We start from the raw sequence: 22,643 nt of genomic DNA on the forward strand, positions 1-22,643 counted from the left end.
TAAAACACCATCAGTCAACAGTTCACTTTGCCATTTAGGATTCCACATTTAACTTATTATATTTGAATCATTCATCAGGTAGTCACAGGCTGGACCAATTCAATAGGTTTGAAAGTAAATGTAAGCTTTCTGGGGGATTGTGAAGAACGGTAGTATTGTAGACACTATACTGTGATCAGTTACCTCTGCTGTTTTTGATAAATCTGTCACGTTTTGCAATTTAATGCTGTCTTGTCAAAGTTGAAAGCCTTGGCATGCAGTTGTCTTGGCCCTATGCTTACTTGTTGAAGTCTCTGTCTTGTGAGATACAAGAGGATCAGTTAATAGATCTTTATGCTTGTTTTTCAGGTAATTCATGGCAGGGGACGTGGAAGGTTATAGTTCCTCCATCCATGATACCAGTGTCTCTGCTGGGTTTAGAGCACTGTATGAAGAAGGACTGCTTCTTGATGTGACTCTTGTCATCGAAGATCACCAGTTCCAAGCCCACAAAGCTTTGCTTGCAACACAGAGCGATTACTTCCGCATTATGTTTACAGCAGACATGCGCGAGCGTGACCAAGACAAAATCCACCTAAAGGGTCTCACTGCTACAGGCTTCAGCCACGTCCTGCAGTTTATGTATTACGGAAATATTGAGCTGAGCATGGCTACTGTTCACGAAATTCTGCAAGCAGCCATGTATGTCCAGTTGACAGAGGTGGTGAAGTTTTGCTGTTCTTTCTTGATGGTGAAAATATGCTTGGACAACTGTGCAGAAATCATGAGACTCCTGGATGACTTCAGCGTCAACATCGAGGGAGTCCGAGAGAAGCTGGATAAATTTCTGCTGGAAAACTTTGTTCCACTAATGTCCAGACCTGACTTTCTATCATACCTAAGCTTTGAGAAGCTCATGAGTTATCTGGAGAATGACCTGCTGAGCAGGTTCCCTGAGATAGAGCTATACGAGTCAGTTCAAGCTTGGCTGCGGCACGATAGGAGACGCTGGAGGCACACCGACACCATCATACAGAACATCAGGTTTTGCTTGATGACACCATCCAGTGTGTTTGAGAAGGTTGGTGCATTTGAAAGCAGTAGTCAGGATTCATCACTTAGCTAGGGCAGCATGCCAACAATAGGTAAGATTCCCGAACCTGCTAGGACAAATAAGCACAGAAATAAGAGCATCAATATTTTAAAGCATGTGTCTGCGAGCTTTATAGGGAATTATTTTCGTTAATAAAATGGGTTGGTTTGGGGACTTTGTGACTTGTTTCTATGTTTCCATTTTAGCAGCAATTTAAAATGCGTCCATGTTTTATAAATGGGGGAATTTATAGTTGGCAATCTGTAATAGGGCTGTACATAGATTATTTTAACGAGCAATGAGTTTTGTAATTGGTGTTAAAAGATGCAACATGGTATACAAGCCAGTCTGCTCAGACTTGGACCAGCTGTGTTTCTATATTGTTCAGTCAGAAAGGAAGTCCGTGAAGAGCTTGGATTTGTGTATCCCAAATTGATGTTGGATATATATTCCGAGAGCAAGCAAGATGTGATTCCAAAGTTTGTCAGTGACCCCAAAAAAGGTTTGGTTACTTCTTTTGCAGGTTACTGGAGAAACACTTTGAGCATGATTATTTTTATCATTATGGCTGTGTGTCTTTGGAAAGGAGGTTGAACAACAGTGCAAGAGTACTTTAAAGCTTTGTAGAAAAGCGGTCCTGTATTTCACCTGTAGCTGCTGCTAACTAATGTTGTCATTTCAAAGTACCTGTCTTTGAAAGGGAACTTTGGGCACTTGGAAGTGGGACTCTTAAAAGGTATTTATACCCTTCCAATATTTCAAATTCATTTGCTTTTTCTGCTTCGTATCTATAGTGCCATTAATTGTCAAACCCTACAGTTCAAACAAACATTTTAGATAATGAACCTTTATGATAGAACCACAATTAACTTTAAGATAAAGTCTCACATTCAGACAAATTATACATCTCATGATTGAAAGTTGACAAATGAGTGCATACATGCTGCTTTTCTGCCTTTGAAATTTACAAAATGTCACATGACTTTTACATAGCATATTTTTTTTACTCCATGTGTATCTGGATTATGAAAGGCAACGTTTAACTTGTTGGTAGTATATTCTCTGAGCCTTTGATAATACCCCTTCTGCAGCAATTATACAATCTGGAGCTGCTGATGACCAGGTCTGGTACAGCTGTAGAATACACAAAAAGCTTCATTGTTAGAGGACTTTGTGGCAGGCAGTATTGTCTATGTATAAATACGCCTTTGGTGAACGTATCCTTTGTGATGGAGCCTTTGAGTAGGTAGACCAGGTGCCTTTGTATATGGAATGGTGAGCGAATGTCTGGGCTAAGCTTAAAAGGTATATCTGCAGGGTGAATCAGTGTAATCACTAAGCAAGTGAGTGTGTGCCTGTTACGTGAGCAGGATTGAGAGTAGAGGGCTAGTGTAATAAGTATGTGTGTGGTTGACAGTGGTAGTATGTAATGCTTGGGTTGAATGCCCCCTGTTTATCAGGCACCTAATTAGGAAGATCGTTTTGGGAGTGGTTGTACCCTGAATTTGGTGAGTGTGGTGTACACTTGATAGGTGAGTAAATATGTGTAGGTGTGTGAGTAAGCAAATTGATGTGCATGTTGGACTGCATTTGTGTGTATTTAGTGTCCTCTTGGTGGACCTAAACAGTGGGCCTATGTGCATGTTGTATGTGTTGAGTTAAAGGGCATGTGTAGTTGGCAGGTGAGTGGGGCTGAAGAGGAGGGGGACGTTTGGTGTTTCCGTAAGTGGGCACTTATGTCTAGGGAAAATTAGTCGAGTTGATGCTTGTATAGTCTATTCGGATGTCTGGGCATTGCTTAAAACTAAATGCCGGAAAATCAGAGATCCTACTTTCCGGAGGCGCACATGCAATCTGGGATAATAGTTGGTGGCCCCAAGCGTTGGGCACTGCCCCGAACCAAGGCAGGTTGCTAAGAATTTGGGCATCTCTTTTTTTTTTTTAACACACTTTATTATAGATTGCAAAGTCAACATGGTGAAAACCAGGATCAGAAACATCATACAATCTTTTTTTCTTTTGTTTTGTAATTCACCCCCCTCAATCTGTAAAACAAGTAAAATCAAAGCACCATTCCCAGCATCGTACAGTAGATCTCGTCAGGAGCTGAGCATATTACATGGTCGTGACCCAACCTAGCAATGGAGGAGTATTTTCAGGGTAAATCAAATGACAGTGCAATAAAGTGCATTATCTATTATTAAACAAGAACGCTCGTAAACCTACCACCCAAGCCAACTCTAACCCACCCCCCACCCATTCCTGGTTATTCCAGTCCCGGGACTTCCACTACTAATGGGGTAACTCCTGGCAATTCTCGGCTTATAGGATGTATGTACAAGAGGAAATCACCTGCGTCCGCAGGAAGGGTCTCAAATCAAATATACACAAGAACCTGGGGAGGCATACGCTTTACTGGGACCCAGCCGCCTATGTTGAGACTAAATTGAGTGCTTCTAGGCCGATCAACTTGGCTTCCCATTCCAGTGACATAGGTTGCTTACGTAGCCCTCTCTCGTCCTCCCTCCGAAGAGCCGCTCCCTCCGCCTGACCCCACTAAGTCCGCCTTCCACGTGGCCACCATGGGGGATCTGGGAGACTTCCATCTCATCGTTTTGACCCTAATGGCCAGAATGAGTGCCAAATTTAAGAATATCAGCCAAACTTTTGGCCCTGGACATCATCTTTGATGACGCCCAATCCATGCAGAATCATGTACGTCTATTGTGCGGGAAAAGCTTTGCTACATTAAAACTCTTTAGAAGACTCTTTCCCTGGATCCCTTTAACACCTTCAATGCTAAAGGTATTTTCCCAAGGTGCTGCATGCCCCTATTTCCCATTGTTCATGACGAGCTCAGCTCGTCATGACCACAGGAGCACTGCACTGCATGACGAGCTGAGCTCGTCATGAGCATGGAAGGGGTTAAACTGGAGGCTAGACTATGGCACTGCACTGTATGTTGGCATGGCTGATTATATTTTCACCAGACTCCAAGTGGTCCAACAATCCGCCGCTAAACTGATCTGTAACGAGCAGATACAGTTCAGCTTCCTTCTGCATGAAGAAGTTACACTGGCTACCCGTACGCCAAAGAGCCAACTTTAAGCTCATATGCTATGCACATAGATCGCTATATAAAACAGGCCCACAAATCCTACATAGTAAATTTGATTTTTGTACCTTCGCGTAATCTGAGATCCCCGCCATCAGGCATTGGTATTAGTCAAGTGCACGACTAAAGTCAGGATCGGTGACCGATCTTTCTCAAAATCAGCAGCGGTCCTCTGGAACAAACTCCCACCGGAACTACGCCTGACTGAAGATTACCTAATGTTTAAAAAAAAGCTAAAAACCCACCTATTCCCCAGTAATAACCTGACAATTAGAATCTTTACGTTTTTTTTTTTTAGTATTTAATTTTTTTCTTCCGACCAGCAGCGACATAGCATTTGTTATCATACAAACTGGTAATACTATTGACACTTATTGGTTATATTACAAAGGTACATACAGGCAATTTATCATTTACGCCTCAATGTAGTCTAACAGCCGAAGTTATGTTCTTATTACCCTTGAAGTCCCCACAGCGGCTCCCCTCCTGGCCCCATATTTCTTCCGGTCCTCGGCTTGCTTCTCTTCTTACACACGCCATAACTCTGTCTTTAAACAGCTATAGGTCATGTCTACTAATCTGTAGTTTCCTGTAAGTATTGCATGAGTGGTTCCCAGTAGTCTCTGGATCTTGAAGACATTGGTATGTCTTCAGCGTAGGTCTCTAGTGTTTCTTTGCAATAGGTCATGTCTTTAATCCAGTCTTTTAGTCTGGGTGGTCTCTTGCTTCCCCACCTTATCGCTACACGTCGTTTTGCAAGAAAGTAAAGCCACTGCTAAGAACTTCCTGCATCTAGCGTTTTTGAGTTTTTTGGCTCCCAATATGCATGTCGGAGGGGTATTTGGGATATGTTCCGAAAGCATTGTACTTAGCGCAGTAGTGACTGTATCCCAGTAGGTCTGTAAACCCGGGCAAGACCACGCCACCTGCAAGAAATCTGCGCCTGCTGCATTGCATCGACGACAGGAGTCTGTGTCTCTAAACCCCAATTTGTGCAATTTGACTGGCGTGTAATATAGTTAATGAATGATCTTAGAATGTATGATGCGTAGATTACAGTTGGATGTAAGGAGTATAAGCTGTGTACAACTGTATTGCCAATCTTGTTCATCAATTGAGATGCCTAATGCCCTCTCCCATCGACCCTGCGCTGCTACAGGCTTATCCGCCTGTTCACCTTGGGCTGCTGTGTATAATCGTGTTACAGAATCTTTACAATTGCCTGCACTCAGCTTTGTCTTAGCGCCGTGATGTCCCTTGGGATGAATGTTGCGCTCTACAAGTACTGATAAATAAAATTATGTGGTTACTTTAGTAAGCCACTCATTGATAGTCTAAATAGTTGTTGAACTTTCTGCCTCAGACCCAGAAAATGATATGGTAAGCAAGTTATTTTTCTTCACTGAACTCTGAGAACAGACATTCAAAGTCAAACACTGGCACCTGGGAGGCATGACCGGTGTAGGCAGAACCAAGAGCGTTTTTCTTTCATCTTATTGCCAACTCTGACAAGTTTAACATGACAACATCTTAAGAACTGATTCCATTTTTGGGCATCCAAACCTTGCTAACTTGCGAGTATTGGATCAAACCTATGTTTTGCGCATATTACTTTTCTAGTTTTCAGAATGGTTTTCAGGTGGTTTTGAACATACTTTAAAATCAGTTTGAATTAACAGGTCTTTGTGAATTTAGCAGACCTCTCTAGTCTTCACATGTGTTTGAGTATGCATACAACTGATATTTTCAGGTGTCTTGCTCTTGCACTACTTGATATCTCTGCCAGATAACTCAAGACTGAGGCTGCAGCGTTTATCTGCCATTGAAGATAACACTGGTACACTTGCCAAAGTAAAAACAAACAGAAGACTAGCTAATACCTCAGCACTGTTACTAGGAGTTAACATTGTCATTCATTAAATAGAGCACTGAACACAAATTAATTAAACCAATAATTACCATCATGCATCTTCTCCAGGGCTTATTACTTGCCCGTGGTGGCTACTATTTTCACTTTGATTTCTTTTGGCAATTTTAAGTTTAATACGTTTTTACAATGTAAAAGTAGTATTTTAAAGACAACGTGAGTGTTTATACTGTGTCTTAGATTAGAGCAGTGGTCCCTAAACTTTTTTTCGGCGGGGGCCACATCAACTTTCCTTTCTGTGATGGGGGGCCGGGTCAGTCTTATGAAAGGAAATTATATGGGCCAAAGTGACAACCAGTATTATTGTGGAGATTATAATTACATTTTTTTTGCAGCTGCCCTTCGCTGGGCCTTGGCGCCACCTGTTGGTTTGCAAAAAAAGTTATAGAAAGTCTTCTCGTGTTTATTTGAAGTACCACAGATACTCCTTTTATTTTATAGATGTAGATTAGAATCTAAAATAAAAACACAAGCTGATGATAATTTGTTTGCCACACAGTGAAATAACATGAATACAGAATAATTGTAATAAACAGGCTGACTTAAGGGGGATCCTGGAAGCATGCAGGCTCTTCAGGAATGGCAGATAAAAAAACACAAGCAGCTCATCAGCCGCAGTCTCATTTTGTATGTGACATCACTGTTCAAGAAACATGTTGCCTATAAAAAGAACATTACTATACTGAAATTTTTTCATATTCATAGTTACTGAAATCAGCAGGCTTACCATATCAGTTTGAGCTGTGGGCTTGCTTCTGACTGGTGAGGAGATTGACGTCAGGTTCCATTCCAGTTACAGCCAGTCTCAGAGACTGATGCAGGTGTTGATCTGAGAGTCTTGATCTTGTCGTTTTTTTTATCAGCTTCATGCGTGAAAAAGTTTACTCACAGATATATGTGCTCCCAAAAACTGTGGACATCTTCATAGGATGCTCTCTGATGTTGGGGTAGGTCTTGTTTGGGAGGGAATCCTAGTACTCTATGAGACAGTTGGGCTTGAATGAGTCTTTCAGCACATCACAGGTCTGCAACTCAGCCAGTTCAAATTGAAGAGGAGGCAGGGTGTCATTAATGTCGGCAGCAAAAGGGCTCTGGAATATGCGAATTTCTTTAACGTGGGCATGAAGCTCGCAGAACCGCATACTGAACTCCGCTCTCAGCGTTTCCAGTGCGTCCTTGCACTTCTTGGTTGGAAACGGGACCGCTGGCTCCTCAGCTGAGAAGCTCTGAGTAGCAGGGAGATGGGTGAAGTCTTGTTTTTGCATTTGTCCAACAACCAGCGCCATTTTAACCTCAAATGCTTTGACGGAATACATGTCACTGATTAATTTTCCCTTGCCTTGGAGCTGTAAATTGAGGCCGTTTAAAATTTCTGTCACATCTGTTAAAAAGGCAAGGTCCCATTTCCATTCTGTGTCGATCAGCTCTGGAACAGTTTTTCCCTTTGTCAGGAGAAATTCATTGATTTCGGGTAGCAGCTCGTAGAAGCGCTTCAAAACTCTACCCCGGCTTAACCATCTGACTTCAGCGTGGTAAAGCACGTTTCCATGGGCAGACTCCAGCTCGGATAGAAAAGCTTGGAACTGCCTGTGTTTTAGTCTGTTTGCTCTGATACAGTTTATGCAAGACACAACCACCTTCATGACAGATTCCCACTTCAGAACTTTGCAGCACAGTGCTTTCTGGTGAATCAGGCAGTGGACTTGTAGTGGGGGGGGGGTGAGACCTTGTTCCTCCATTTCTCTTTTTATGCGCCCCACTAGCCCCCGCGACACACCAACCATACTATGAGCACCGTCCGTTGTGATGCCGGCCAGCTTAGCCCAGTCTAAATCCAACTCTTCCATCGCTTGGCTTACTTTACAAAAAATATCCTCTCCTGTCGTATTATCCGTGAGACTTTGTAGAGCTGCCAGCTCCTCGGACACTTCAAAAGTTGAATTACCTCCCCCGAATAAGAATCTGCAGTTGTGCTGTGTCCTGCACGTCACTGCTCTCATCCATTGCCAATGAAAAACACTCATAATCTTTAGCTTTCTCTTTCAGCTGGACATGTACATTATGCCCCATTTCTTCAATTCGCCTGGTAACTGTAGAAGCGGACAGACTCACCGCGTTCAGAGCATCTTTCTTGTCCGGACACACCTTGTCCGCGACAGCGTTCAAACACCTCTTGACAAACTCCCTATCACTGAACGACTTTCCACAGCTTGCAATCAGTTTAGCTACCTTGAAGCTGGCCCGAACGGATGACAGGTTTGCCTGTGTTTGGCGTAGCATTGTACTCTGCTGGGCGGCAAATCCATTTTGTAGCTTAGCCACCTTGTCTCTCCTCACTTGGCTCAGCAAGCTAGCAAACTGCCCTCCATGGCGGGTTTCATAGTGTCGGCGGATATTAAATTCTTTAAATACCGCCACTGTCTCTTTGCAGATTAAACAAACTGCCTTTTCCCTGCATTGGACAAAAAAATAGTAATCTGTCCACTGATGTTTAAAAACTCAAAATAGTAATCTGTCCACTGATGTTTAAAAACTCTGCACTCTGAATCTATTTTCCGTTTCCCCAACAGTTTTGTTATTTTGTTGTCTGTCTTTCTTCCGTTCTTCTCGGGCTGGTAGGGGAAGTAAGGGAGACCTGATTACGATGGGCACAGATAAAGCCCTCTCTATGTTTACTTTGTGTTCACATGCAGCGTTTACCTTGAGCTTAGGAACACCCAGTGAGTAGAAGTCGTCTATAGTGGTGAGTTAGAAAACAGCGCTCCTGTGTAGAAACTATAAAATAAGCGCCCCAGCGCGTAATCAAAGTGCTCCAGCGTGGTGTCCAAGGTATTCACATTAGCGCCCCAGCGCGTTGTCACTAACTGAAAATAAAGCGCTCCAGCGCGGTGCCAAAAAAACTCAGGATAGCGCCCCAGCGCGGTGCCCAAACAAACAACCAAACCCCAAGTAAAGCGATCCAGCGTGATGTCGAAACAAATCCAGAATAGCGCTCCAGCGCGGTGTCAAAGAACCTCAGTAAAGGTCGCAAACACACGGCCTCAGAAAACACGGTTCTTACTTGCGTAGAAGCAGGCAAAGGACCGGCATTAATCCGAAGCTCTGTGTTGGCGGGAACTTCTGTGTTAAGCAATTTCCCCCGGAATTGCTGTGAGACGCCCCAGCGGTTTCCGGTCGCCTGGAACTGGACCACCAACTGCCTGCTACCTGGAAGTGAGGAATACGTGTCTCCGCATGAGACAAGAAGCAAAGGATTGTTTGGGATCGTTAAGTGGGCCACTCCAGTTTATTAGACGGGCCGGATGTGGCCCGGGGGCCATAGTTTGGGGACCCCTGGATTAGAAGCTCACAATTTCACAAAAGGATGGCCACCAGGTGATCATCCACTTGGCATGAAGCTCTGTCATTTACTGTATCCCCTCTGATTAACCAAATGATTGGCTAAACCATTCTTACAGTTTTATGTACTTATAGTTGTATTTTATTAATTTTTGTATGCTTTTTAGTTGCGCAAGCATAAGTACTGATGTAACTAAGTTAACATTGACGTTATCAAGCAATCCTCATGTAGTTGTATCATGTATATAATAATAATAATAATCCACATTTGTAAAGCGCACAGTCACCCGTAAGGTTCTCTAGGCGCTGGAGGCCGTCGGGAATATTAAGCAAGCTATTGACCAAAGTCACAATCTGCTGGGCTAATCTGCCGCCTGTGCCGGGGATGTATTACTATGTTCACATGGGCATTAACAACATAAAAGTATGCCGATCTGTGCTGTAGTTCCCGAAAATAGTCTTCAGCAGTCCATCTTGTCTAAGCTATTGTGCTCATTTCATTATAGTCAATGATCATGGCTGTGAGAGCTCAGGCATGCCCTTAAGGACCTATGTGTCCTTTGGGTAAATTGAACAGTAGCGTAGGTTCTGCTTGTTTGTCACACAGAACCAGGTCTTTTCACCTGTCTTTCCCAAAGGCACTGGGCCTGTGTCATGACGATGCAAAGCTTCACCTGTAAGAAGGCTAGAGCCGAGAATTTCCTATGCCTGAACATCACTGCAGTGATGTGGAATTCCTATAGCCCGACGCCCAGGACATATTGTTTGGGGTCAAGGGCAAAAAGTTTTCATGTGTATTTTGTCCTTGGGACAAGTAGGCCTAACCCCCAGCAGCGCAAACCCTTTGGCTGCCAGTTTGCAGTACCACATTATGCACCAGGGAAGGGCACAGTCTGCAGTTAAGGTAATATTTTTGCGCATACGTTAATGCTGTTCAAACTTGTATTTATGGTTCATTATTTGAAAGGCTTTATTATTAGGGTGTTCGCTATGAGTACATTTTGTAAACTCTGACTGCAATGACAGTGGTTCAAGTATAAAAATGTGTAAACAGGTTTTCAAAGTTTAGCAATATGAGGCTAGGTATAATGCTCCCAGAATGCTCTCTGATTAGATGCAAATATTTGCAGAAGCTTGAAAGCAAGATTGATGATTCTTTGCTTTCAAACACCAACGAACCCATCTAGTCCAAGCGGACCGATAACGTTTCCTGGTGCTATCTGCCCAAGCCTTTGACAAGAGGGCTTCAGCCGGTCTTGAAAGGCCCAGGAGCGACCATTGTTGCCTGAGGCCCAGAAAACCCTGGGAGATCAAGTGGTGTGGCTCTCTGTCCGGGTTCAGAAGCCGGTAAGGAAATGGGGGGAGTCGGACTGGAGAATCCCAAGAAAGTGCCTGAAAAACTGAAAACCAAATTTGCAACCTCTTACATGGAGTTACCATGACAACTACTGCCTTTTGCCGGCGAATTAGAGCCACCGCCCTTGTTATCATTGAAAACTGGGTAAAGGCGTAGCCCCTCTCTTGGCTCCAATCCTGGAGAAAATAGTCTGTGGCAGATGCCATTGGACCCGGTCTCCCACTGAAAAAAATTGGGACCTGGTGATCCAGACACGATGCAGAGAGTTCCACTGAGAACGGTCCCTAGAGGTCTCCCAACCACTGAAAAACATGAAAGTCCAGCTTCCAAAGACTGGAATTGTGGAGATTCTTTGAGTGCCAATCCGCAACCTGTTTGTCCTGGCCCGCAAGATATTCCGCTAATACTGAGATATGATGGGCCAAGCAGAAACCCTAAAAATCCTTTGCCAGGTTCGCTAAGGCTCGCGATCGAGGACCTCCCAAATGATTGATGTAACGTACCACGGAGATGTTTTCCATCTTTAGAAGGACGCAAGATTGCACTCTGTTCCTGATCCAGCATCGGGCGGTAAAGGATCCTGCTAGGAGCTCCAGGTAGTTGATATGGAGTTTCTGCTCATCTAATGACCAAACGCCTCCGATGGAGAAGTCTCAACATTGGGCGCCCCAGCCTGACCTGCTGGCGTCGGATTCTATGATGAGATCCAGAACCGTGCCAAAAATCGCCCGCCGTTCCACACTTCCTTGTTCGTTAGCCACCATTGCGAGAGGAACCGACTTGTGGTACGACAGCTCTCTCAGCAGGTGGTATGCCTGAGATGCTGAAGGGCCCAGTAATGATTGCCTTGATGGAGGAGGACAGCAAGCCCACTAACCGGGCAATTTGCCGGAGTGACGTGGAAGTCTTCAAGATGATTTGACGGAATTTGTGTTGAATCTTGGCCATCTTCCAAGACGGCAGACTCCGAGACGAATGGATGGAGAGGACCACAAAACCAAGGAAAACCACCTTCTTGGAAGGGCTGAGGACCTATTTGTCCTCGTTGACAACAAACCCCAGGCTCTGCAACAGGGACACCGTCTGTTGGAGCTGCGTGGACAAGTTCCTGAGGCACTGCGCCATGAGGAGGATATCATCCAGGTACACTATCATGCTAATGCCCTGGGCCCTGAGGAATTCCACTGCCAGGTGGAGCACCTTGGTAAAGCATCATGGTGCTGAAGAAAGACCGCATGGAAGGGCGGTGAACTCGTAGACCAGGTTGCGGAAACTGCAGGCTGCCTTTGACAAAGGAGCTGGGGGCTCTGAAACGCGTTAGGCTGAAAAGAATTCAGCGTGCTGCTTACTGGTTCCCCTGATGAAAAATAATTCGGATGAATTCTCTGCTGAGCGAGTGCTCCCTCGTGCACAAGACACCCTTGGACTTCACATTTAAACACGGCAGTCCGGTCGTGGAGGAGAGAACCCCCCATCAAAGGAAATATGGGGCGTGAAGTCAAAGAACTTTTCATTGACTTTTTCGACACAGCAGTGCTTTAAAAAACAGACTAAGGGGACCAGCAGCAGCGCACCTACCTGCCGCCGACGCCGCCGCGAGGGAAACGGCTGAGGACATCACTGCACCCCTTGCAGCGCCGTGAGGGCAACGGCCAAAACTACATTTCCCAGGTGCCCCGGGGATCACCGGCGCACCGGTGACGATAGAGGCAGCGCCCGGGGGCGCTATTAAACACGAGTGCGCCGAGCACTCAGTGGGGACCAGCAGCAGCGCACCTACCTGCCGCCGACGCCGCCGTGAGGGAAACGGCTGAGGACATCACTGCACCCATTGCAGCGCCGCGAGGGCAACGGCCAAAACTACATTTCCCAGGTGCCCCGGGGATCACCGGCGCACCGGTGACGTTAGAGGCAGCGCCCGGGGGCGCTATTAAACACGAGTGCGCCGAGCACTCAGTGGGGACCAGCAGCAGCGCACCTACCTGCCGCCGACACCGCCGTGAGCGAAACGGCTGAGGACATCACTGCACCCCTTGCAGCGCCGTGAGGGCAACGGCCAAAACTACATTTCCCAGGTGCCCCGGGGATCACCGGCGCACCGGTGACGATAGAGGCAGCGCCCCCGGGCGCTATTAAACACGAGTACGCCTCCCGTCTGTGGCCGTCAGTGGACTGCAGTGGACGGGCGGGCCACCCCTCTAACACTTCTCTCAAAGGTGAGCACTGCACTTAGATAACAAAATGGGTGATTGTACGGCTATCAGTAACAATATCGAAGTATTAACCCAGGGTGTTGATACCTCCGTCTCCCTCATCACATCCTTTGAGACTCTGATAGAAACTGCTTTTAATGAGATTGTGGAGACTGAGAGGAGGTTCTCCATGGGTTCACTTACCACCAATAACAAATCGAGTGTAACAAGTGGTACAAGTTGTACAAACGGAAATACACATATAACCCCTGAAGTCATCGTGGTTAAACCATTACATCCTCCTGTTAATGTGCCCATTATTTTGGATGACGAAAATACCGTCACTTATGTAGCACCTGACCCCGCCTCTTCAGCACCAGCTGTTGTCATCTTCAAGCCGGTACTGACATTAACACCCCCAGCATCCCTGCTGACAGAAAGCGTTTCTACTATCACAATAGCTTCCCAGGATGTTGCCGTTACCCTGGATAGTATTGATCCTAGTAGCAATAAACCGGGAGGGGAAAAACGCAAAAGAGGCACAACTAAGCAAAGTGCTAATAAAAGGAAACAACCTTTAATCCACAAGAATCAGCCCACTCCCCAAAGTATGTGGAACAAAAATAAATCTTCGGGGGCACAAATTGTTCTTACGGAAGACAATGATTCAGGGGACTTAGACAGTATTTTTGCCACAACTACTACTCAATCTAGTGGGAACTCTAATACTATATGGACCCAAACAACCTTAATGGGAGACAATTATAATCTCTCAAGACAGAATGGGAACCTCATTGAAACCATAGTGGATACTATTTTTAACCGTCTTGAAAAGCAAATGATCAATCAGTTTAATAATGTTTTTAAAAGACTGGATAGATTAGATAACCTGGTTAAAAATGGAGAAATAAAAAGGAAGGGGTCTGTCATCCTGGACCAAATTAGAGCTGACCGCCTCCTAAAAGAATTGGAATCTGTAAATAACACACTGTTATCAAAGAAACAGGAAACTACTACTTCCTTGGATGGGGTTTTGAGTAAGCCTGGAACATTATCCCCGCCAACTGCACCACCTACAATTCAACCACGATCCACCAATGGAGGGTCAAAAGTGATAAAAACTAATCTACCTACTAAACCGACCCCCACACCAGCTCCCAGAAAAACTACCATCCCCCCTATTATCAACAATCCTGCGTCTAAACGCAACAACGGTTCAACCCAGCCCACAACAGCTTCAAGACCAACTGCTGCTAACAACAATGAGGGTACTGGCCTACTAGGGACAAGTAAACCTTTCAAACATCAAGGGCCCGCCTTACATTTACCACCGGATGCTTGTCCTTTTGTCCTGGTCCTTGCGGGTGTACCGCTGTTGAGGGAGGACCAGGGGGAATCATGGGTGCAATTGCGGAACAAATGCATAGACTGGCTGACTAAGCACAAAGGTGTTGGATTTGATATTTCAAGAGAGATTTGATCGGCCCGCAGGGTATCGTGGGTTGGGCCCTTACTCAAAGATAAGGAAGGCGACTGTATAGTTCTTAATTTCAAAAACCCAGGGACTGTAAGAAACCTCCTTAACAGAAACAGCAACTGCTCTACCATTTCCACAGTTGCAACTATGTTACCTTTGAGTTATTTCTACAGACAAATGGCAATACAACCTCGTCCTCCCTTTATGCAATTCCAACCACCATTAATGCATTTCCAACCACCATCTATGCATTTCCGGCCACCGCCTATGCAATTCCAACCTCCCCCATTCCCATTTAAGATGTTCAACAGATTTGCACCCTTGTCGGATCTGGACATGCAAGATTGACCATCTCTGACTAACTCTGTTGAATCATCTTTGACACCAATCTCCGATCCCCAGATCGTTTCACAACCTTTGCCTCGGACTGTTTTGATTCAAAAACCCCCGATACATAGTCAATTGCCTCTGGACTCCGGATTATCTCTTGTTAGCTGGAATATAGCAGGATTAAAATCCAAATTGAAAATTAAAGAATGGCTAAATTGGGTTGATAATAACTGCGATATATTGATGCTACAAGAAACTTGGTGTATAACGTCACCATCAATGGAGGGTTTTTGTTGTTATAATCTAAAGGCTTCCCCCTCTCATATGGGACGGCCCAGTGGGGGTCTATCTATTTGGACCAAAATAAAATCCGGGGTGCAAACTAAATTGATCCCTACACCGGGTAATTGTTTTATGGCTATGACGTACACTAACAGAATGAAATTATGCATTATTAATTTTTATAATAATGATTTTGTTACCCGTCCTAATGGTAATTTTATGTTATTGTTTACTTTTATTGATGAAATTATGGAAGGGCAAAAGTATGGGCCCTTTGATGGCATTTGCATTGGAGGGGACTTTAACGCACACATGTATCGCAACAGCCCACTATGTAAAAATGGTGAGGAGCTGAAAAACCATCTAGCCTCCCGAGATCTAGTAAATGTAATGGAAATTGCAGGTACTAGTGCAAATAATATTACAACTCCTACCTTCATAGGTCAGGGCTGTGCTTCTACGATAGATTTTATGTTTACATGCCCAACTTTAATTGATATAATTTTAAAAGCAGAAGTCATCTGTTCCGCCTACAGTGACCACTATCCACTTAGAATATATTTACACAATCCACAGACCATGAAGGCTGCAGTAAAGTTAGAGCTTGGGCCAAAAAATCTGGCATTATCCACTGATAGATTAAGACTAGTATGGAAAGGAGTGGACAATAAAGACATCCTAGCCAGAGTAATTACAAAACATCCTGAGACAGTAGAGATTTGCCTGTCATATACAAGTCCTGGTAGTGATGTGGTTGATGCCTTTGGTAATTTATGTGGGGCCATTAAAATAGAATCCTCCAAACCAGCTAGGCAGAACATATCTCATGGTCCCCGTTGGTTTGACTCTTCTTGCTCTAAGGCAAATAGGGACCTGAGGGCTGCCTTAAATACCAACCCAAGGGATGCTCCACTAGTGAGAGAACTAAGATCAAAATACAAAATTGCCCTACGAACTAGATCTGAAGCCTTAGTGATTAATCACTGGGAATCTCTCTCGCGCACTACCACACTAAAGGACACAACAGGTTTCTGGAGAGAAGTTAAGTCCTTAAGATCTTTTGGTTCTAACATCAGTCCAATTAACAGTAATATAACGGGTGAGGCGTGGGTAGAGCATTTCTCCCAAATTTACGCTATATCAGCCACTCCCCCAGATACTGTTTCTTTATTTAATAGCGCTGAACCCCTGACCTTTTCACTATTGGAGGTCGAGGATGCTATAACTGAGAGCGCTAGCAATAAAGCTCCCGGCCCGGACGGTCTTTCAATTGACCAGATTAAATCAGAAATTAATTTTTGGGCCCCTCTATTATGCAACTTGTTTAACAACCTGAGCGACAGCTCAATTCCCGAATCCTGGTCGAACAGTGTCATCGTACCGATATTCAAAAAAGGTGACAGGTCGGACCCCGCCTGTTACCGTCCGATCTCACTGATCGATAATACGTTAAAGGTTCTTGGAAGGGTACTCTTTAAACGGATAAGGAATTGGGCCGAGGACAACAATGTTCTTCATTGTAGCCAACTGGGATTCAGAAGCCAAGTAGGCACTGTTGAACAATGTTTGAATTTAAATTTGATCATGGCCAAATATATCACTGTTAAAAAATCCCCTCTTTACTTAGGTTTTATGGATCTGAGCTCCGCATTTGATTTTGTTAATCGTTCTAGGTTGTGGTCACTTTTGCTTGATTATGGTTTGGATGACTCACTGGTGTATTTTCTTTCCTATTTACATAGGGATTTAAAAGCGAGAGTACGAATTAATAATGATGGTGATTTATCTAATGATGTTCATATTAGCAGAGGAGTTAGACAGGGCTGCGTACTCGCCCCACTGCTTTTTATCTTATATATCAATGGGTTAAGTAGCACTTTGAGCAAGATCACTAAGGATGTCCCAATTATAAATGGTTCCCCCATTACTACTCTACTATATGCGGACGACGCAGTATTAATGGGGCGTACCCCAAATGCTTTACGTATTTTAATCTCTGGGTTTGTCACTTTTATGTCCGACCTTGGTTTAAATACCAATTTTAAAAAATCTTTTATCATGAACTGTGGACCAAAAAAGTATAATATTACATCAATTAAATCTGGTAACAACACTTTAAAATGCACCAGCACTTTCCCCTACTTAGGGTTGTTATTCTCCAACTCAGGCTCATGGCAGCCACATGCCGCCTATGCGAGAAATAAAATTGGCAAGTCAATCAATTCAATTTTATCTCTCCGACAACCCAAACTGGCTGATGTGGTTACCCCCCTGCTCAACATCTATCGTACTCAATGCCAGCCAACTGGGACATATGGAGCCGAAGTGTGGGGTTACTGTAACAGCACGGCTCTCCAGTTGGAGGAAAATAGATGTAGGGGCACAAGGAACTCCCCCCAACACCCTCCTGCAAAATCTATTTGTCACAATGAACTCAGGCTGCCATACATTGTTGATTTTATCAGGTCTAGGCCTGCGCTTTTCTGGGTTAAAATATGGTTAAATCCTGCAGCATCCTTAACGCGCAGCATAATATCTGACTGTTTGTTAAGCGATAGATCCCACCACATACCCTGGTTAAATGCAGTCAAGCATAGTCTGCAGAGCGTGGGCCAAGGTTCTTTATTTAGTTCCCCTAATTCTATTGTACCCGCTCATAAGAATATTATTAAACAGGCATTGCTTGACTCCTATAAAGAGGATCGGATGAGATCTGAATCTATCAAACCTGTTGTTACTAGACATATGCGTATTAGTGTCCCAGGCAGTGATAATTTGAATAATCTTTTAAGATATCTGACAATCCCATTAGGAAGATGGAATCGGAGCCTTTTATTCAGGTTTCGGGATGGAAGTATAGTTAATTTGCTCAGCTTCCCCCTTGGCTATAACAAAAAACTAGAAGAGTTGGAATGTCCCTGTTCTCAGGGCGGAAAACAGAGTTTACTGCACTATCTCTTCTTCTGTGGCCATTACAAATTGTATACCTGTCAATATTTAAGGCCGATTCTTCGTAAATACAATCTCAGAGACTTCAATCTTGCATTAAAATTTTTGCAAATGTTGCACATAGATGAAGTTATATACACTGTAAGTTGCTTCATAAAAGTTTGTGTGAGATCGAGGGATAGTATGGAACATGGATAATGGACAATAGTTCTACGTTATCTTATGTATCCTGTGCACTTTATCACTCTGCTACAAATTTATTACAGATTTAATTGTATAGGTGTTTTGATATAAACAATCACTTCACGAGTAAATGAATTGAATTCTGTATTTATGCGGCACAATTTAGGACTAGTTCGAACCCGTCTAAGGCTATTTTTAAGGTATTGAAAGACCTTACTGCCAAAAAGGTAACAGCGACGTGCCAGAGCTCTGTTGAGCACTGTGAAAAATTGGCAGAGTTCTTTCTGGAAAAGGTGAATGCTATCTATCGGGCCTTTCCTTTGCCCACCCCCCTGGCTAATCCATCTTTTATGCCATTACCATCTGAGGGACTGCATTCCTTTCCTATTTTAACTTCTGATAGCCTTGGCACATTGGCTCGTCAAGTGAAGTCTGGGTCCCCAGAGGATCCACTCTGCCCAGACGTGTTCAAAGACCTAGCGGCACATGATATCTCACCGCTATGTTCCTTGATCAATACGTCACTAACCTCTGGCGATGTTCCACTGAAGTGGAAGCGAGCCATGGTTCGGCCTATCCTTAAGAAACCCAGCCTGGACGGGAGCAAGCCGGAGAGCTATCGGCCGATTTCTCTCTTGCCGTGGCCTGCCAAGGTTACGGAGGCGCACGTAAATGCTGTCCTCTCGGAACATCTCCGCCGCGCAAATATCCTCGATGCGACGCAGAATGGGTTCAGGGCCGGTCATAGCACGGAGACGGCTCTGCTTTACATGGTGGAGCACCTTTGCTCCGTGCTTGACGCGGGACAAACGGCAGCGCTTGTGCTATTAGATCTGAGCGCTGCCTTTGACACCGTCTCGCACCCGATCCTTCTGCAGCGCCTAGAGGAGGCTGGTGTGACCGGCATCGCTCTCCAGTGGTTCCGGTCGTTCTTAGCCAACCGGGCCTTTAGCGTGACCGTCCCACCTTATCAGTCCAAATTCCATCCGTTGAACCTGGGGGTCCCCCAAGGCTCCTCGCTGAGTCCTACGCTGTTTAATCTGTACGTAAGGCCGCTAGCTGAGGTTGTCAGGCAATGGGGTATGACGATGGTGTCATACGCCGATGACACCCAGCTAGCGGTCACGATCAGCGGGGATGCCGAAGTGGATGCCCCCAGGTTTCAACAAGGACTGCGGGCGGTCGCCAGCTGGATGACTTCCAACTGTCTCCAGCTGAACCCTAGTAAGACCGAGGTCATGGTTTTTGGCAGACACCCGGAGCTCTGGGGAGAGAGATGGTGGCCTGGGGATTTGGGTCCTGCTCCCATCCCAGTCGCCGAGCTTAAAAACCTCGGAGTCTGGCTGGACCCTTCCCTCACGTTTGTGTGTCACACCAAACGCACGGCGGCATGCTGCTTTGGCACCCTGGGCGTGCTCCGTCCAGTGCTTAAGTTCTTCGATGCCCCCACCAGGCAACTCATGATCCAAGCCACAGTCATCTCGAGGCTGGATTATGCTAGTTCCTTACTGGTTGGTTTGAATCAGGCGGAGATTGGGCGCTTACAACGGGTGCAGAACGCCGCAGCAAGAGCGGTGGTAGGCCTTCCAAGATTCTGTTCCACCTCCAGTACCCTGCGGTCACTGCATTGGCTCCCGGTGGCCCAGCGGATCCAGTTTAAGGTCCTCTGCGTCGCCTATAAAATCTTGAAGGGGTCCCCAGCTATGATCTTGATGGCCCTCCTTGCCCATTACACCCCAGCGCAACTTTTAAGATCTGCGGACCTAGAATTAACTGTGGTGCCGCGCTTCAAGCGGAGCAGAGCTGGAGGACGCTCGTTTCGAGTGCGTGCGGCGGTCATGTGGAACTCCCTGCCCCCGGCGATTCGTGCTATGAGGGATCTGCTTTCCTTTCGCCGTGCGGTAAAAACCTTTTTATTCCCTTAGTTTGGTTACACTGTTTGTCTATTGTTTAGTTGTGTTGTGCAATTTTGCTGCCTTGTCGGGCGCCAGGACGCTCCTTAGCTGGAGCATCTGTGCGCCAAATAAAAAAAGCATAACATAACATATTTAAGCACATTAACAGATTAATGTTTTTCCCTCTACTATGTATTCTGCACTTTACACTATGTACATTGCACTTTACGTTATATATGCTGCTTAATCCAAACTGGAAAATATGTTTTTAATCTTTCATACATGTTTTTATTCTGTTTTTAATGTCTTTTCATTCTGTATGTACTTTTATGGATGCACTAAAAATCCGAATAAAGATCATTTGAACTTGAACTCGTAGACCAGGTATCTCCAGCAAAATTGCAGGAAACCCCGATGAGAGGGATGGATTGGAATTACCAGGTACGCATCCTTCAAGTCAAACCTCGCCATCCAATCGGACAGGAGCAGGATGTCCCGAAGGAGATGGATTCCCTCCATCTTTAAATGACAATATACCAACCAACTGTTGAATTCCTTGAGGTTGATAACCATGCAACATCCCCCATCGGACTTGACACCAAAAAAATGTTTCGGGATGCAAAACTGATCGACAAATGGCTCCCTTGCGAAGCAGCATGGAGACCTCTTCTTCGATCAGGTGTGCTTCATGGGAAGTGAAGGAGATGGGACGGGGTAACCCTCCTGACGAGGATGATCGTAAAACTCTATATGAAACCCCTGAACAGTTTGTAGGAACCATGCGTTCCACGCATTAGCCACCCAAGCATCTCTGAAGGCCTCTAATCGGCCTCCAATGCGGACCTGAGTCTCTGGGTAAACACTTATCGCTGGGACTGCTGCCACCGACATTCTTTCTGAAACCTCCGCGTCCCTTAAAGCACTGGCCTCTGGTCAGGTAAAAATTGTTGTAGCTGGCGCTGGAATTATACTGTCCACGCCCGGAGCCTTGTCCCCTTTGAGGATTGTGCTGGGAGCCTAGGCTGACCGAGCTGTTCCTGCCTCAGCCGGCCTCGTGGAAAACCTGCGGTTTGAAGACCCTTTTGATATTGGATTGGGCCCTACCCAAAGAGGTAAATGTTGCTACAAATGTAACTACTTTACAAAGGGGTCTCGGAATGGACGCCACTGCCCCCACCTCCGAGGAGGCCAAATCCCCAAGCTTGGGATCTAGCTTAATCAACAATGAGCGGCGGCGCTCAGTTGGCGTTGCCCATAAAGATAATAGCTCTCTGAGCCCAATTAGGATCTTTGGAGAAATAGGGGGTCCTGGCACCATAGCTTCCTCAGCCATGTTCAAGATTTTGGTCATAGGACCAATGGCATAGAGGAGACTATCCTGACATGAACGCCACGATCTATCTATGCCCTTCCTAGGAACGTTCATATACTTTGCCTGGAAAGTAGCTATCTTGGAGTCTAACTCCGGGGTGAAGTCAACCTTCCACGCTGAAGTGGGTCTCGGGCACTCTGCCCTTAGGCAACCCTGAGCCTCCTTCTCCAAGAGCTTGAAAGTCGCCCGCGACAAACTTGGCCACCTTGTCCCCGGAAGCCCAACCCGCGGACCGGGGATGGATATTCTCATCAGGTCCAACATACCCGTGTCCTCCCCCGGGGCTGAAGGGGGGGGCTGGGCGCCAAGGGTGAGAGGGACCTGCTTCGTCATCCGAATCCCCCTGGTAATCCTCATCAGGTTCTGGGGAGGCTGGATCAGGAGTCTCCTGGGATTCAGACACCGTGAGTGGCGCGGGGGAAGAAGATGCTACCTTTGCAAGGAAGGCTGTCTTAAGGCGCACAAACACGTCTCTATCCACCCCCTCAGGGCACTTTTTCTTAGGGGGGTGCCGGAGGCGTTGGATGTTCCACGTGTGCTCGCACCAATTTTGCGCATTTCTGAACAATCCTGTCTGGCAGGCGTTGTTCCATGGGCCCCACCATCTCGTTAACCACCCTATAGATGGAAGCGTCGACCGCCTCAAAGAAGTCAACATCATAAGGTAAGTATTACTACACCTCTTCCTCCTCCGATATCATTCTGTGCCTCCATTTTTGTTTGTTTGGGAAAATGAAAGGCAAGACCAATAAAGAATAAAATTATTCAAATTTCTCTCTATCAAAGCGCAATGCGTTATAAATACCAGACTGGAGAAAACCAACCCTAAGCACCGCAAATTAGGCCTACACTTGCCCACAGTGCCCCAAAAAGCCCTCGGGGAAACTGACAGGGCTTGCTGTCTCGCGGCGCGCTGAAAGCTGCCAGGAAAGTATGCATGTAAATTCGCCCATAAGCGTCACCGCGGGAAGCTCCCGCAATACAGACTGTGTCGTCTTTGAAGATGAAAGCAATGAAAAATACCAACCCGGGAAGCCGGGCGTAAGGTGAGAGGCAACTGGGGACAAGGCTCACGGACTCGCCAACTGCAACGCAGCCCTCCTCTGAGGAGCTGCGATGAGCAACCAACGAGACATGAGAGTCCCCCTAGCGG

General features: G+C 45.6%; 1 protein-coding gene across 1 annotated transcript in view; it reads left to right on the top strand.

The window, feature by feature from the left end:
* Positions 1–22,643, top strand: part of KLHL15 (kelch like family member 15) — a 118,316-nt gene that overhangs the window by 47,308 nt on the left and 48,365 nt on the right. Inside the window, exon 2 of the mRNA XM_086947992.1 lies at positions 349–1,060. Within this exon, the coding sequence (XP_086804118.1) occupies positions 356–1,060 (705 nt within the window). The 5' untranslated portion in view covers positions 349–355. The remainder of the gene's footprint in view (positions 1–348; positions 1,061–22,643) is intronic.

The sequence above is a fragment of the Lissotriton vulgaris genome, unplaced genomic scaffold, assembly GCF_964263255.1.
Source record: "Lissotriton vulgaris unplaced genomic scaffold, aLisVul1.2 SCAFFOLD_1370, whole genome shotgun sequence".
NCBI lineage: Eukaryota > Metazoa > Chordata > Amphibia > Caudata > Salamandridae > Lissotriton > Lissotriton vulgaris.